Source organism: Phoca vitulina, unplaced genomic scaffold (genome assembly GCF_004348235.1).
Source record: "Phoca vitulina isolate PV1807 unplaced genomic scaffold, GSC_HSeal_1.0 scaffold8, whole genome shotgun sequence".
Lineage (NCBI taxonomy): Eukaryota > Metazoa > Chordata > Mammalia > Carnivora > Phocidae > Phoca > Phoca vitulina.
The window spans coordinates 68,680,244-68,696,941 of NW_022589711.1; the positions used below are offsets into that span (position 1 = coordinate 68,680,244).

Here is a 16,698-nt window from a genome sequence, read left to right on the forward strand (position 1 = left end):
TGTACATACAACATTTCTAGAAGCTTTTCAGAGGAAGCAGCTGTGGTTTCTTTAGCCTCCCAAGTCTATTATGCAGGTTAGCAGTATGTTTTATAATGAGTTCTAGACCACCTGCCTTTCCAAGGAAATTAATATTGAGATGGATTTTTTTGTCTTTTTTTGTCCTCAGTGCCTATGTATAAGGTTTTCCTATTCAGTGAGTTTGGGCACCCCATAAAAATGTTCATTCAGTGTTGTTCAGCTATAGATTATTATTTTTAAAGACATTGTCTAAATGTGTTTTCAACAAAACCTTGGTGAGTTTTGAGATTGAAACATACACTTCTCTAGTAAAACTGTCAGCAGATAATGTACATACAGTTTTACTTTAAGGTAATAAATTCCTCTAATGAATAGAAAAGTGTTTCAAATTAATTTGACTGTAGTTTTAAACCATTGGAACTTCAAAATGTTGTTTTAATTATTTTTCTTCTTCTCACCCTTACAGGAGTTTCAGGGGGGGAATCAATGGATTCAGGAAGCAGTAGGAATTTGGAGACTACAGTGAATAGGGTCTATCCTGATCAGCTTGTTCCAAAGATAAACACAAGCAAGAAAATGTCTACCTTAGCAAACCAACCAAGCATCCTGGAAATGTCACAAGAGGTTAAGAAAAGCTGTGGAGATAAACAGGTAGAAATCACAGTTGAAAGAATAAAAATGGCGAAGAGCATCAAAGAAAAACAAAGTAATGATTTAGAGAAAGTGGCCTTTAAAAGGAAGGCAGAAAATGAAGAAAAGCCAGCTGGAAAGAAAGAGGCAAAGATAACAGAACTTGACAGCACGTTAATCACCATGCCTCTGCCTCACATCCCCTTAAAAAACATCATGGATGTGGAGGTGAAGTTGGTCTACATCGATGAAGAGGATGTGAGCTATGAGTTTGTAGAGTCCATCATGTCCACTGGGATTCGACCAGCGTGCCGAGCTGCTGAAATAGTAGACCCTTTGCATGTACCTAATTTCAGCTTTCTGCCTCAGATTGACAAATGGCTTCAGGTAGCCTTAAAGGATGCTAGCTCTTGCTACAGGCAGAAGAAATACGCTGTGGCAGCCGGACAGTTCAGAACAGCATTGGAGGTATGGAATTAAAGTATATGTAGATTGGTGAGAGGAAACTGTGAAATGGAAAGTGTGATTACATTGAGCAGCTCTGATCATACTGTAATAAACAGTGATCATAGAGTGAAAATATTGAATGATACCAGGATTATACAATTGCCAGTTTATATAAAGCAAATAAGATATACCTGCAAATTATATGCCTGTGTGCACCCGACATATAGAAATCACCCCAAAAGCATACCTCATGCTTTTTCTCTGTTAACAAACCCTGCAGTGAATGGTAACATATAAAAATGCAGTTGGTTTTGTAATTTAGGTGTATACCTATAAAAGCCATAAAGTTTCAGTACAGTGGTTGGGGGTAGAATATAGATTCCCTCTCTATAATGAGTATATGAATTTTCCCCTTTTGATATGCAGTGTTCATAATTAAATGCAACCATCTTTACTGTTTAGCATGGGCTGAAAGTTTGTGCCTGATATTTATTAAAAACAAAATAACACCATTTTACTTTATCATCAAACTTCACTTTCCTTCCCATCCTAGTGAGCTTTATAAATAATTATTTTTCTCTCTGCAAGCAGGTAAATTGGTCAGTATTGTTTATGGCATAAAGAAATAGCCCATGGACTAAAATAAACTTGGGAATCACCACTAAAACACAAAATAGGTAGTGGGAAAATTTGTTCCATCTTATGACTCACTGAATCTAAAAAAGGACCAAAGTGGGTCACTAAAAGTCATACTGACCTGACAATATTGGTGACTGCATATTTCATTAATTACAAAAAAACTTTTTTTCAATGCATTCTATATGTGCTTGGTGGCTCCTGGAGAAAGAAAAACATGAGTTAGAATGTGGTCCTTTCCCCCTAACAATCTGGTGAGGGAGGCAAACCAGTAAACAATTAAATAGAGATAGCGTAAAGGGGTAATGGATCCACCATGAGACAGAGGCATAAGCAGGAGTTAAGTGTGAGATGTTTGTAGTAGAGATTTAAAGAGTAAAGTACTATTTCCACTGTTACTTGCAAGTTAAAATTACTGTATCCACAATGAATTATTAATGGATAATGCCAGACAATGGTATCCCTAAATATTTAAAAAGAAACTCTAAACACAGAAAAGGAGGCCCAAAGAGATATGAAGTGATGAGGTAGTGCACAAATGGATGCATCTATAAATACTTCTGTCCTCACAAAGGGTTGTCTACACAAAGAAGGGAAGAGTGATGCATTATGTAAACTGGTGAACTATGTAGAAAGTGCCAAAAAATTAAGTTATCCACAAACCACTGAGAGTCCTGTGCTGTCCTTTGAGCTAAAGACCAGCAGCCTCTGGCTGAGGAAAGGATGCTAAAGAAAGGCTCCAGGAAGAACCCTGAGATCTTCTACTAAGGCCATTTTCTGCTGAAAAATTTTTTTAGGGTGGGGGACCAAGGTTAAAGGTATAATTTTAAAGATGAAGAAAAAATAATCATTTTGGAAATGAAAAAAAGAAAAGCATAAAATAAGAAAGGATATAAACTTCAAATTAAGTCTAGGTAGAAGCAAAAACTATCTGTATTAACTGGAAGAAAATATGTTTTTTCCATAAAACCCAATGTTCAAAATTATAAAATTGGAGTCAGGTTTTAATAACCCCAAGATATAACTGTACTAGAAAATACATTTGTTCTGACTCTCTCTTGTGTTCTGTCTCTCTCTCTCTTTCTCTCTCTCTCCCTCTTTCCTCCACCTCTCTCCACTCCTCCCCCACCCCCCAACAAGGGTTTTTAGGAAAGTGTTGGATGCTGACACTAATTACTGGTAATTAACAAAGGTAATTATTTTGAGACCAAAACTTAGCTTAGACATCTAGCCTAGCTTTTGTCTAATTATCTTGGGAGTTAACTTTGAAATTTTACCTAGAATGTCTCTTAATAAACCAGAGCTGCTGGGAATAGAAAAGATTTTTAACCTCTTTAATCCTTTCTTCTCATAAATTTAACTTTTGCAATACTGACTGTTTATAGGTATTATTTAATGCATCTCTCACTTTTCATTAGGTCCTAACATGCCTTAAAGTAGGGTAGAATGGATGACAGAGACCAAGGCATAATGTTAAGGATCACACCTGAAAGACAGATGCATCAATAAATATTGGAGTGTATGTAAGCTAGGATTAGGTTTGGCTGCAAGTGACAGAAAACCCAAAATAACAGTGTCTAAAGCAAGGGAGGATTTTTTTTGTTTTTGTTTGTTTTTTTCCACATAAATGTAGGTAGTCAAATGCTGGTATGGTGTGATCATCAGAGCTCCAGATTCTACTTTGTTCCTCAAGATGTGGCTTTGACATCATGATCCAAAATGGCAGTTCCTATTGGTGTCATCATATCCACATTCTAGCCAGCCAGAAGGCAGAAAAAGGAAGGAGAGAGGCATACTATGTCCCCATGAGCACAATTCACAGAGGCTGCACACACCATTCCCATTTTTTTTCCATTGACCCAAATTTAGTAATGTGGCCACACAAGCCTACAAGAGAGACTGAAAACTGTGGTCTTTATTCTGGATGGCCCTAATATTCAGGGGTTGTATTAATAATAAGAAGCGATGGATATTGAAGGATAACTAGCAACTTTCCCATAGAGTGCTTATTACTTGGAAGGCATCGTGAGGATACAGAATGCTTGCTAAATGGGTGGTACAAAGTCGGCTATAAGAGTACACAGAACACTGGTTGTGGTTAAAGATAGAACCACAAAAAAGAACCAAAAATAAAAACTGGGGAAAGACTCTGAAGATTAATTGACATAATAATTTTCAATGTTTCTAATAACCCCATTAGAAATATTCTACTTAGATATTAGTTTCCTTGTACTATTGACAAATTATTAGCTCCTTTTGTTTTCATAACATGGTCACTAACTAGATAGGTAAATTTATGAAAATATTTTAGAATGATTAAGATAAAATGGTAAGCAATGATTCAGAAGACAATTTAGCTTCCAAAAAGCAGTGAACTTCAATCTTTTAGGATTTCAGGACACAGGAAGCATTTATTTAAATGGGCTTGATGAAATAATTTATTTTTTATGCTTTACTTATACTATTAAAGTTGAACCAGTTATGTAGGTGAGATTAGTGCTTAGCTCTGTGAACAACTCATCCATTTTTGTTAAGTTTTATTAAAATCAGTCATTATTTGCTCTTGGGTTTGTATTCACATCGGAAGACATACCAATAGGGCAAAAGTTATAAGCTGAAGATAAAAACACATTCATATTAAATCACATTTGTGTACATGGATCCTTAATTTTTAAAGGACAATTTTTTTTTCTAAAGTGATCAAAGACCCGATGATAAAGAGCACAGAAAATCATTTTGATAAAACATAAATCTTTGCTTTATAGGCAGATTACTTAAAAGGTAAAGAAGGAAAACCTTTCACAATCTCTTATCAGGGGCAGACCAATAGTCCAAGAAAACTGTCCTTCTGGCAGATGAAAAATATTAAGTTCTAGTTTTTCTTAAGGATGAGTACATTGATCATATCAAAGCTTATTTTAAAGACTTATAAATTTATTTAATTTTATCCAACTTGATCACACAGAAAATTACTTTCCCAAGGTTCCTTTTCCTTAATCTTTGTAAAACTTTTTTAGATTCAGACTTTTTCCTATTTTTTTTCTTCTTTTCTACCTCTCTTTAGGATAAAATTACTCTTTTTCCTCAACAAAAATGCATTTCCCTTCCTCACTGAAAACACACATCCTACTTTCCCTACATACAGAGATATTTCCCTTATTATTTCTAGTAGTTTTAATTATATATTAGAATTTTTCACCCTTTAAAACCTTAATCTTAGTAAAAACTAAGTAAGCAATTGTGAACTGTTACATCAGCATTCTTCATATTGGCAAATTTATATTTTATGATTTCTAGAGACATATGCTTCCTTAGAGTACAATTTTTTCAATGTGGCATAAAATATGTTTACTGATAGATCCAAATATCTTTAGTTCCTTTGTAAAAAGGAAACCAAAAGAGGATAAACCTATGTTCAGTAATTAATGTTTCTATTTTGTCTTATTTGGAAATGATCTGGGTATTTAATGAATTTAATTTAACTCATCATTGAACGTTTAGCAAAATTTTCAGATTTCAGGTTACTATAAAGGTTTGGAGAAACTATTCAAAAAGTTCATCTAACAACTTTTTATCCTACCTGACATAGGAAAGATGTTAAAGTTTGAAGCTGATGGCCAAGAAAGAATTCTTGAGATGTCTTTGGTGCACAAAGGTGGTTTCATTAAAGCATGGGGACAAGACACGTGGGCAGAAAGAGCTGCACTGGGGTCATGAGGAGTGGCCCAATATATACTTTCAAGTTGGGAGGGGGTTAGGGGTAGTATAAGCTTCCCAGGTATTTTTGGAAGTAGGGTTTCCAGGATCCTGAGGGGGCTAGCTATTGTTAGGAAAGGTCATTTATTACTATTTAGTAAAAACTCAGTCATGAGACCCTTCAGATGTATATCGGTGGGTCATCTATTGGGGGGATGATCGCCAAGATATATCTTGGGCGGGGGGGGTGGTGTAGAGATAAAGGAAGTTTCCAAAGGAATTTTTATATGTTAAGGTAGACTTACAGGGTCCTGGGGGTTGGGATAAGATTTCCTTTTGCCCTTAGCAAAGTATCAACATCCAGGCAGTTGAGTCCCTAGAGGAATGTCACTCTGCCTGTTTCGAGGACTTGTCAATGGGCTATAGGTAGTAAGGAAATTTAATAATTTTTCTTTTGCCTTTGTTTCCCGCATCACTACCTACAAGTATTTAATTTACTTGTTCTTAACAATTATGTTTAGATTACCCACAAAATTTCATAAGACATTAGACAAAGTCAGTCATCCTAAGTTATTTTTTTGGCCAACACATTTTAGTAGAGATAATAAGAATTTATTTGATTAGTAAACCCAGGTAGAATAAAAATTTTATGTTTAATGCTGATAACACTAAAGACATGCCTTAAACTAGCTTTTATGTACTAGAGATTATAACTCTAATAACTTTAATTTGCCTTAGATTAGCTTTTATTTACTAAAGATTAATCCTAGATCATGTGAACTTAAAAATCATTGGGTTAAATTTTTATATTTCTGAGAGTTTTTGAATACCCAGTCCTTATAAGCACTTGCCTTTAAACCAACTAAATAGAGCTCTTTTACAAATTAATTTTGACAATATCCATCCAGCGGTAGAAAATTATCACATATCTACAATACACATATATAGACGTACATAAACACACAGACAGACACAGAGACCTTATAGTTTCACTTAAAAATTTTAACCATAAAACAGGCACAATAATGTAAAATTCAATAGTTATAAAAGAATAGTTAGAATAAATTAAGTTTATCTGCTCATATGGCTAAAGTTTTTTCTGCTAATATTTGTGGAGAAGACACTTAAATTTGTATTTGTCCTTGACTAGTAAACTCATGGAAGCTGTGGAGCAGTTTGTATTAAAAAAAGAAGGAAGGAAGGAAGGAAGGAAGGAAGTGAGTAACTCGCCACCCCCCCAATTTTTTTCCTCCAGTAAGAATTACCTCCCTGAAATTTTTACTTCAAGAGATGGCTCAGATAAGAGTTTCCATCTCAAAGGCACAGGGAAAGAATGTAAGTTCCTCCAAGAAGGACTTTGGTTTCCTAAGGCCAATATTTACAAGTCTTTTGAGATAAATGGGGGAGATTTTAGGATTGGTTAAAAAGGAATAGATGAACCTTGAGCTGCCTCTGGAGCTGCATTTTTAGTGCTGCAAAAATATGTAAGATAAGGACAGTTGTTCTCAATTCCTCAAAGAGTTGGCTCACAGCCTAAACGACACCAAGGGTTGATCGACCAATTTAACTACGCTATCTTTTTTAGTAAATTCTTTTTCAAAGCCTTCAGAAGGTTTTTTCTTTCTCTCTGGGTATAGAGTTTCATTTTGGCTTAGGGGAGGAAACCTAAAAATAAATTCTCATCAGGCTCTGCAATTGGGCCAATTTTTGACCACAGAGCTACTTTGTAGCTATTAGCCAAGACAAACAGTAAATACTTCTGACAGTACTGAACAACCCCTTATACTTACAAGGTGTCCCCAAAGAAGGTGCAAAAGATATTTTAATTTCCTTTCTCTACCCAGTACTACAGACAGAGAGCTGGGAAAGCTGAATCTACTAAGAATTCTCACCCTTAGTTGGCTTCTGCCAGTTTTTCCAGGATCCCATCTGCAGATTCTGACTGGGGTTTAAAATGGAGATTGTAGCTCTGATATTTACTAGAATTTGGCAAGGTTATTCATTAAATTTAATTTTAGTTTCCTTTAGCCGTTTAAGGGAATAATGTAGCAGCTTACCAGGAAATGAGTGAATCCCATCAATTTGGGGAGGAATCCATATGGGGGCCTTTCTTGGAAGGTAGATATGGGAGCATATGAGTAGGTATTAAAGATTTGTATAGGGCCTTCCAGGACAATCTGTTTTCCAGTGTCCCAGATGATTACAACTGAGACATCAGTTTATGGACCAGTGTTTTGATGATGGATTTTTAGGAGGATATAATGGAAGAGACCTAGGTGTTATTTTAGATACCTTTTGTGTCTTTAATTTTTCATTAGCCTTTTGCAACAAAACTTTCAATAAAGTTATTTTAGAGTCTTGAAGCCTTTTGGAAGCTTCTATATACCAATTAAGATAGGTATCCTGTTCTGTTTGATTTGTGAGGCCTAGCTTTTAAGTGCCCTTCTTAAATAAACAATCTTATCTAAATAAGACCATAATGGTCATTGTAATTTTAGGTTGTTTTTAGTAAGATTGTGCCATTTTTATAGATATTTATAGCTTCTGTGTCCATAGTTTTTAGATATAAAATAAGCTGTATGCTAGAAGGTGGAACACTTAACTCTCTGGATTTTAAGGATCCCATTTTTTATCATTCATTCATTCATTCATTCATTTTAGCTTAGCCTTTGGGTCTCTCAGAGCCAAATTAATACCTGAAAAGGATGTGCTGCTGGGCTAAGAACCGTGTGATGTTTTACAGTGTACCTCATTGCACGGAAATTTTCTTGAAGTTGGCAGATGACTCTAGTGTCAATCTAACCCATTCTGGATAACCAACTTATCCTTCCATGGGAGTCTTTGAGTTACATAATGAGTGCTCTAACAGTATTTCAGTGTTTGACTCTTGCCCACCAATTTTTGTGGCTTTTTTAGTTTCTAAGATTCCCATTAGCAGTTAGCATTTACCTCATGTGTACATTACATACCAGCAAAAACCAACAAACTGGGGACTGGGGAAAGGATTGAACCAGCAAACTTCAACAAATGGGGACTATGGACTAGGGATTCCATCTGAATGTGGGACTGCAAACTGCTACTAACAGTTCCCACAGGAATCTTGAGATAGGATCAGAGGCGGGGGGTTTAGATGTTACAGCACACTGACCAAGAGAAGGCTGTGCATGCACCACTAGTAATTTGCTCTGTGGAACCTGAGTCCAGGGTAAAGATTGAGCCAACAGAACCCTAAGAATGAGGGCTGCTGACTGATTCCAAACAAATGGAGGACTGCAGCTGCCTCCAGCAGTTCCAAGCACGGAATCTGGGGAAGGATTCCACACAAATGGGGAACCACAGACTAAACCATCAGCAATTTCCAACATGGAATCTGGAGTCAGAATCAAAGGCTAGGGTTTTTTACTCAAAGACCTGGGAATTGCAGACTGAAAAGCCAACTAGATCTGGAGCTCCACACAAAGTGAGCAGAGCTCAGAACCAAGAACTTACCCATAGTGTTGAGAAATGGTGAGAAAGACACTGGACTCAAGAGTGTTCACAGGTTATTATGCCTGTGTTTCTCATTGTCCCTGAAGCTACTGAAGTCTCCTTTAATCTCACTGCTGCCACCAAATCTGTTAAAAAAAATTCAACTGAGTAAATTTAGAGATCTAATTGGTTTTATTCAACAGTTCAAGAATCTGGCAGCATGCTATCTAGCAGTAGAAAGGAGCTCTGAAGGGCATAAGGCAGAAAAGGGGCAGGAAAAGGAAATTATTAATAAAGAATGCATTGTTTTAGGCAAGGTCACCCTTAGAGAATAGAAAGTGTTCATCAGGTGGATTATCTAAATAGTGCTGACCAGCTAGTTTTCATGTTGACTCGTTAAAGGTTATATTCCTGGAAGGCTGAAACTGCAATTAGGTTAGGTATTAAGTCGATCTGCTGACATGGGGCATAGCACAACTGATTCCATTTGGGGCCTGTTATCTCTTTTTTTAACAGATGGGACTATTATTCTTTTGTTACTAATGAAAAAACTAAGTGACAAGTTGAGTAACTTGCTTGAGGGACGATAGTTAGAAGTGGTAGAACCAGAAGCTGAACCAGGATGGCCTGGTTCCCCAATTAACCATTATGCCTTTGCTACTCCGAGTTTGTTGGAAACACAGAATTTTGGATTGTGCCAGGAAAGTGATCCTTGTGCACACTGTAGTTTGAGGAGCATTGTACTCTGATATGACAACATTAAACGATTTGCCCTTCAGTTGAAACTTGACAGTTTGCTTTTTTTTTTTCCCTTAACTTAAAATGCTCTATGCTCAGGGCTCCTGAGTGGCTCAGTCGGTTAAGCATCTGCCTTCAGCTCAGGTCATGATCCCAGGATCCTGGAATCGAGCCCCGCATCGGGCTCTCTGCTCAGCGAGGAGCCTGCTTCTCCCTCTCCCTCTGCCTGCCACTCTGCCTATTTCTGCTCTCTTTCCCTCTCTGTCAAATAAATAAATAAAATCTTTAAAAAAAAATGCTCTATGCCCTCACTAATTTCATAAGAAAGAATTTCCTTTTAAGAGCTTTTTTCTATAACAATGGTTTAGAATTTTTGAATTTCAAGGACCTGTAAATTAAAAAAAAAAAAAAAAAGTTAGTGGTGGAGGAGAGGATTTACATTGTATTTGAATTTTGCAAGAACATTACAAAAATTACAATCTACTATCATCATTATTTTAAAAAATACAGAGCAGTTTAATGCCAAAGGGATAGAAAATAGAAAGGGCACACTCTCAGGGGGCACCTGGGTGGATCAATTGGTTAAGCATCTGACTTCGGCTGAGGTCATGATCTCAGGGTCCTGGGATCGAGCCCCACATGGAGCCCCACACTCAGCGGGGAGTCTGCTTATCTCTCTCTCTCTCCCTTTCCCTCCACCCCACCCTCTAGGTCATGCTCTTTCTCTCTCTCTCTCTCTCTCAAATAAATAAAATCTTTTAAAAAAAGAAAGGGTACACTCTCAGAATGAAGGATATTTTAAAAATAGGTTATATATTAATTTTATGAAAAGTTAACTAAATTGTCTTTATTTTTTTGTTTCCCCCTGAATCAGTAAAGCGTTGGTCTGAGAACCCACTTTTGGGAATCACTGTTCTAGAACACATTCCCTTTATGGTAAATGGTAGGTATCCAGATGATTGAACCTGCACCAGGGCCTTCTTATGTGATTACTTCCAGTGTAATGGAATTTGGTATGAGGCAGGTCCATTTTGGAGCCCATCCAAGGGGGTTTATTTAATGAAGTAGCAAAGATATCTCATTATAGGGCAGCCTCACCTATAATTGCTATGCTGAGAATAATTCTGTAGCAAATCTCTAGGGCATGAAAATGTGGACATCCCAGAAAGCTTAATTTAAATCGATTCTAACACAAGATAGTTCTTAGTGCAATATAATCAAGAAATCGAGAGTTCACCAAATTCTCTGAATGCCTGTGCTGTCTTTTTAAACATCTGTGGATTTGCATATGGATTCAGTATGCATTTCTTAAACTCCTGCTGGGATCCAGGCCCTCTTATTCAGATAAGCATGGCAACAAACCACAAAAGCAGATATTATCAACTCCATTTTACAGATAAAGAAACTGATATTCTAAAAAGTTAAAAAAAACAAACAACTTACAGTGCCACAGCTAGTTTGTGGCAGGGCTGAGATTGAATTCAGGTGCCCTGATTTCATATGTGGAATTCCTTACGCTATTGCTTTTTACCTTAAAATGTATAAAAACTGTATAGGAATATTATTAAAAAGCAGATTCTGATGCGTTACATCTTTGATGGGGCACCAGATGCCTTATTTCAAATAAGCTCCCAAACTGCTGGTCTAGGGATTTATGCTACACCACGTTCACAAGTGCCTACCACTGTGCCTCTAGCAAATTAGCGGTACCCACTTTCATATATGTAGTTCACATAGCCAAAGGTGGCCATGTGGGTCCAGAGGTGTGACAGAACACCAAATCTGTGTTTGATGCCGTTTCTGGTTCCTAAATGCTGTGTGACTTTGAGCAACAAACATCCTTTAAGTCCTTAGAACACTGTTAAGTAGGAATGATAATAACTAATGCCCAACCACAACGTACTTTCACATAGAAATGCTTGTTGAAAAACGTGATGAACTCTAAATTCATGTACAAGTTGTCATTATGCTTCTCAAGTACCTCATTTCCCTGAACAGTTTGTAACCTGTAATGTAACCTAAAACTCTAGTACCCCAAAAGATTTTGCCTAACTTAGTGTTTATCATTATTTTTCCCCTTTAACATTAAAAATTTATAACCTTCTTTTAACAATACTTGAAATTCAAAGAAAGGGGCCAAAATAATGCATGTTTTCCACTCTGTTCCCCCTTTCAGAACCAGTGATCTAAATCAAACATTATTTTGAACTATTAACTGCTTCCTGCAAAAAATAAAACTTTCACTTAAATGCATAAATTGTTATGCTAGAAATACTTCATTTTTTTTCTTAGTTGTCAGGTATAAACTGACTGTTGAACTTCATGTTCAGGATTAAACATTTCAGTTTTTAACTTGATTGTTGCCATCTTTGTTTTATTCAGGGACACCATAACTAATAAGTATTTAATGATAAAAGATATTTTTATACCCTAGCAAATTTACATAGCAGGAAAACACAAAAGAAATACCTCTCTTAACCTCAAAAATAAAATAATAAAATTAGATACATCCCTATAATTAAACACTGGTTAAATAAGACAAATCTCTAGAAAAGCAGGATTCGCCATTATAAGAAAAAAAAGTATAATAATACCACTAACATTTACTAGCTGTTTCAGCCTGTCACAGTCCTAAGTGCAGGGGATACAAATACAAGTAAAAGTTAGTTCCTGCCCTCCGGGAACCAGAGATTAGAGACAAAGAATAGGGCCGGCTGCCTGTCTCCTAAGACTTCATTTGCATTTTCAGGTTATGCATTTTTAAATTTTAATTTAGTGTGTTTTGTTTATACCCTTAAAGATTTTTTTTCTGAAATGTGTCTTTTAAGTGGACATTTAGAAGGACTTCCTACGTATTTCAGTGTAATTTAATTAACTTCAGTGGTAATCAGTCCCAACCCAGAGGAATCAAAAAGATTAAAAGATTTAAGCTACACAAAGGAGAGTTGATGATTGGTTAAAGGAACACAATATTTTTCAGGCTGAGTATTATTAGAAAAGATAGGGGAAATGGGAAAAATGTCTGAGGCCATCCCTCTATTTGATGGGCCCCTATTATTATTGAAGCTTTTGATCCAGATGGCCGCGGCTCCCCCTGCACACCTGAGTCGTCTGAGTCCTGCTAAGCCCCGCTTCCCTTTCCTTCATAAGAGCTGCCATTGACACAGTAAGGAAAGGAGCAGCAATTCTGGTTTGCACACCATTCCCGTAACATGGAGAGCTTGTGGGGAGGCATGTGGGGAAAATCAAAAAGGAGAACAAGAGTGAGGCTTATAAGGCAGGCATTTACTATCTCAGTAAGAACTGAGTTTTCCCATAGTGGTGGAGTTTGGGGGGGGCGGTGAGTAGGAGCATTTTCAATAAGGAAGACTATACTATAATTTGTATCACTTTACAAATGAAAGAAGAATTATATTCCATATAAAAATATTATGAACCTCATAGATTCTTGACATAATTACAACTAACTAGGAAAGCTATTAAATATATATATGTATATATATATATGTATATACACACATACACACACACACACAGACAGAGATGCCTAAACCCACCCTCAGAGAGTCTGATACAACTGTGGAGTTCAGATAATGACCATGCCTGGGGCATTAGTATTTTTAAGTTCCCAGGTCATTTTATTGAGCAGGTAACAGCTGAGAACTGCTGGCATAGAAAATGCCCATCACTTTCTTCCCCTTTAAAATCACCTACAACAGGTATTAACCCTTATGTGTTTTTTTAAAGGGAATTAAGAGAAGTAATATCTAAACATTCTAAAACTATTAAAAAGCATCAAGAAACATTTAAATATCATTGTCATGAAAATGTAGTCCTTGGAAATTTACACTCCAACATTCCATGTTGAGGTTTACACACACAAAAAGATGATTCTTACCCAAATATTAGATAATGTTGCCCAAAATTTCTCCCACCGTCCAACTTTCCAAGTTAATTGCAAGGCTTCCAAAGCCAAATAAAGTTAAAAACAGCAATCCTCTGTCTTTTTCTCCATGCCTTTCCAGCCTTCATACACAATACAGTGTGATGTTCAGATTCTACAGGTGCTGAGTAGATGAGATCCACTTGCATTTGTTCACAGAAATGTAATGCAGAGTGTGTTTGTGGTTACTCTTTTGATTCAAATTATCTAGAAGAACGCAGGGGAAATTTTTTATATCAACCTCTAGTTATTTGTTTAACTCTTCTGTTGCCTCATTTGACATTCAAGAAAATAGAGAAGGCTTTGTTTCCACCTGGGAGATGATGCTGTTCCTATCAGAGAATAGGATATAGTTAGGTAGGGGGTAATAATAAAGAGAAATAGATTTTCACTGTACTGTCTCAGTGTGGTTTCCTTGTTTTATATGAATAATTATGAGTACCTAGAACATGGGATTCAAACATACTTGAATGCCACTGTCAAAGTATATTTTATATACAGAAATAAATGATTTCTGGAGTACTTGTTTTAGTCGATGATGATGATGATGATGATGATGATACCAATGTATGAGTAAGTAATTATTGATTTTGTGGGGTAATTTATACCAAGAAGTCAACCACAAATTATTAGGTGTCACTTTCTCACTACTTATTTCAATAGACATTTTATTTACCATGACCCAAGTATTGCTTTTAAAGGAAAGCAGCCAGGGGGATGAGGATATGAGAGAACCAGAAAAAGAAAACTCCAGGGCAAATAGGAAGGAGTGGAGAGCTGCCAGGCTAGAAAGTGTAGGGTGGAACGGGGAGAAATGAAGCTGGAAGAGCTGACGGCTTGCCAGGGGGACATGCATGCCTTTTCAAGATATTAAACATTATCCAGTGAGCAACATGAGGCCTCCCAAAAGGATTAATATGGAGAACAATGGAGTCAGATTGTTGTTCTTGCTATATCAATCTAATGTATATAGAGAGCAAAAATAGTGTTCAGTCTCTGGGTTATAATCTATTACTGGGTTGTGAAATCAATTTAATGGGTTGTGCTCAGCATTATGCTTAAAGGAAATAGAAATAGAAATAATAGAATAGAATAGAATTAGAATAGAATAGAATAGGAATACAGTACAATAGGATATATTAGAGTTCATAGAATATTGGAAGGTAAGTATTATCTTGTGAAATTTTGGTTTCTGATATATATCTAGGTATATATATATACCTATAAAAATATAGATAGGAAGAAGAGAGAGAGTGTGTGCTCTCTAGCTGTGTGTGTTGGGGGCAGGGAAGGTGTCCTGGTTGTGATGTAACATGCACTTATTTACCATGGAACTTGGTCAAAAATAATTGAAAGCCACTGGTTTAGAGGCAGATTTGAGAGGGAAAAGACTAGAGGCCATTTGGAGGTTATACCTGTGATAATCTAGGTGAGAAAAGCAAAGGGCAGATCCGGGGGAGCAATAGTTAGTACAAAGAAGAGAAACCAAAGTAAAGGGAAGAAGGAAAGAAACCAGGAAGCAAGGAAGGAAGGAAAATTTTTACACATTGGTGGCAGGTGAGAAACAGAGAAGCATTTTCTAAGGATCAAAGTGCCACCAGCTCAGAAACATGAGCACATTTAGAGGTAAATGGATAACTGCAATTTGGAACATATTTTGTGTGAAGGCAGGTGGCAAAGCAGCACATTTGTTGGATAGAGTCATGTAGGAAACACAGAGGAAAGTTTATAACCAAAGACAGATATATTGAAGAATCATCCATACTTGATACTCTTGAGGTGCAACAAGAAAGAGGGATGAGGACCACCTGGTTGGCTCAGTCAGTAGAGCATGTGACTCTTGATCTTGGGGTTGTAAGTTCGAACCCCACGTTGGGCGTAGAGTTTACGTAAGAAAAAAGAAAGAAGGATGAGAAAAGAATTCTGGAGAATGTGAGCAATTAAGAAAAAACTATCAAATTAAGAAATGATGAGAATTAATTAAGAAGGAACTCTAAGAAGTAACTCCTCATGGACAGGAGGCTTTGAGAAAATAGCTAGTTACAGAGTTTCTAGAGGTAGCATTAAGAGTGAAAAATAATCTGTTTGGCTGTCAAGGGTCTATGGAGAGAACACTTTAATGGTTATCACCACAACTCGACTTGGAAACCTTGCTTCCTCGAGAATGGGACTAGACACACTCTAGTTTAGCAAGCCTGGGGAAATAGTTTGGACCCCAAAAGTTAGATTAACCATGTTCACATATCTCCTATTTAGAATGTGGACTAAAATTTAGCATGCATAATTTTTACCTTGAAATTTCACGCACTGGAAAAATTAGTCTTTGGGCTCATTATATGGTTGAGTATATGTTATAATCTTAATTACCTCTGTTAAAAGAATAAACCATTATCTCAAACTGACACCTGATTTCATTATATAATCAAGTGAAAGCTGTGCTAAGAAAAAAAAAATTGGCTTATTTCTAAACAAAACAGAAGTAAGATTGAAAGGGAAAGAGGGCACAGTGTCCAAAATACCAAAACCTTCCCCTTGAAAGGAAGAGGAGAAATGGAACAATAGTTCAAAGGGAATGTAGAGTGATGGGCTGATTTTCACTTTTGGAATATGAACACTGGAAGTGGTGCCTGGGTGGCACAGTCAGTTAAACATCAACTCTTGGTTTTGACTCAGGTCGTGATCTCAGGGTCATGAGATGGAGCCCTGCATTGGGCTCTTATTCAGCATGGAGTCTGCTTGAGAGTCTCTCTCCCTCTGCTCCTCCCCCCATGAAAGAAAGAAAGAAAAAGGAAGAAAGAGAGAGAGGAAAGAGGGAGGGAGGGAAGGAGGGAGGGAGGGAGGGGGGAAGGAAGGAAGGAAGGAAAGGAAAGGAAAGGAAAAGAAGAGAAAGGAAAAGAAGAAAAGAGAAAGGAAAAGGAAAGGAAAGGGAAGGAGAAAAGAAAAGAAGGAAATGAACACTGGACATGATTATATTGGAAAAGCCCATAGAGAAAGAAAGAGAAAATGATGTTAATAAAAGGATGATTGAAGATGTGAGATCCCCAAGGAAGTATGAAAGGATAGGGGAGTGGAGACAGATGGAACACGAGGAAACCTGTTTCACTAAGATAAGAAGGAAG

General features: G+C 36.8%; 1 protein-coding gene across 1 annotated transcript in view; it reads left to right on the forward strand.

The window, feature by feature from the left end:
• The first annotated feature begins 493 nt into the window (after nt 1-493).
• SPATA16 (spermatogenesis associated 16) overlaps nt 494-16,698 on the forward strand; it is a 198,775-nt gene continuing 182,570 nt past the window's right edge. The window contains exon 1 of the mRNA XM_032407336.1: nt 494-1,119. Coding sequence (XP_032263227.1) covers nt 508-1,119 — 612 coding nt within the window. The 5' untranslated portion in view covers nt 494-507. The remainder of the gene's footprint in view (nt 1,120-16,698) is intronic.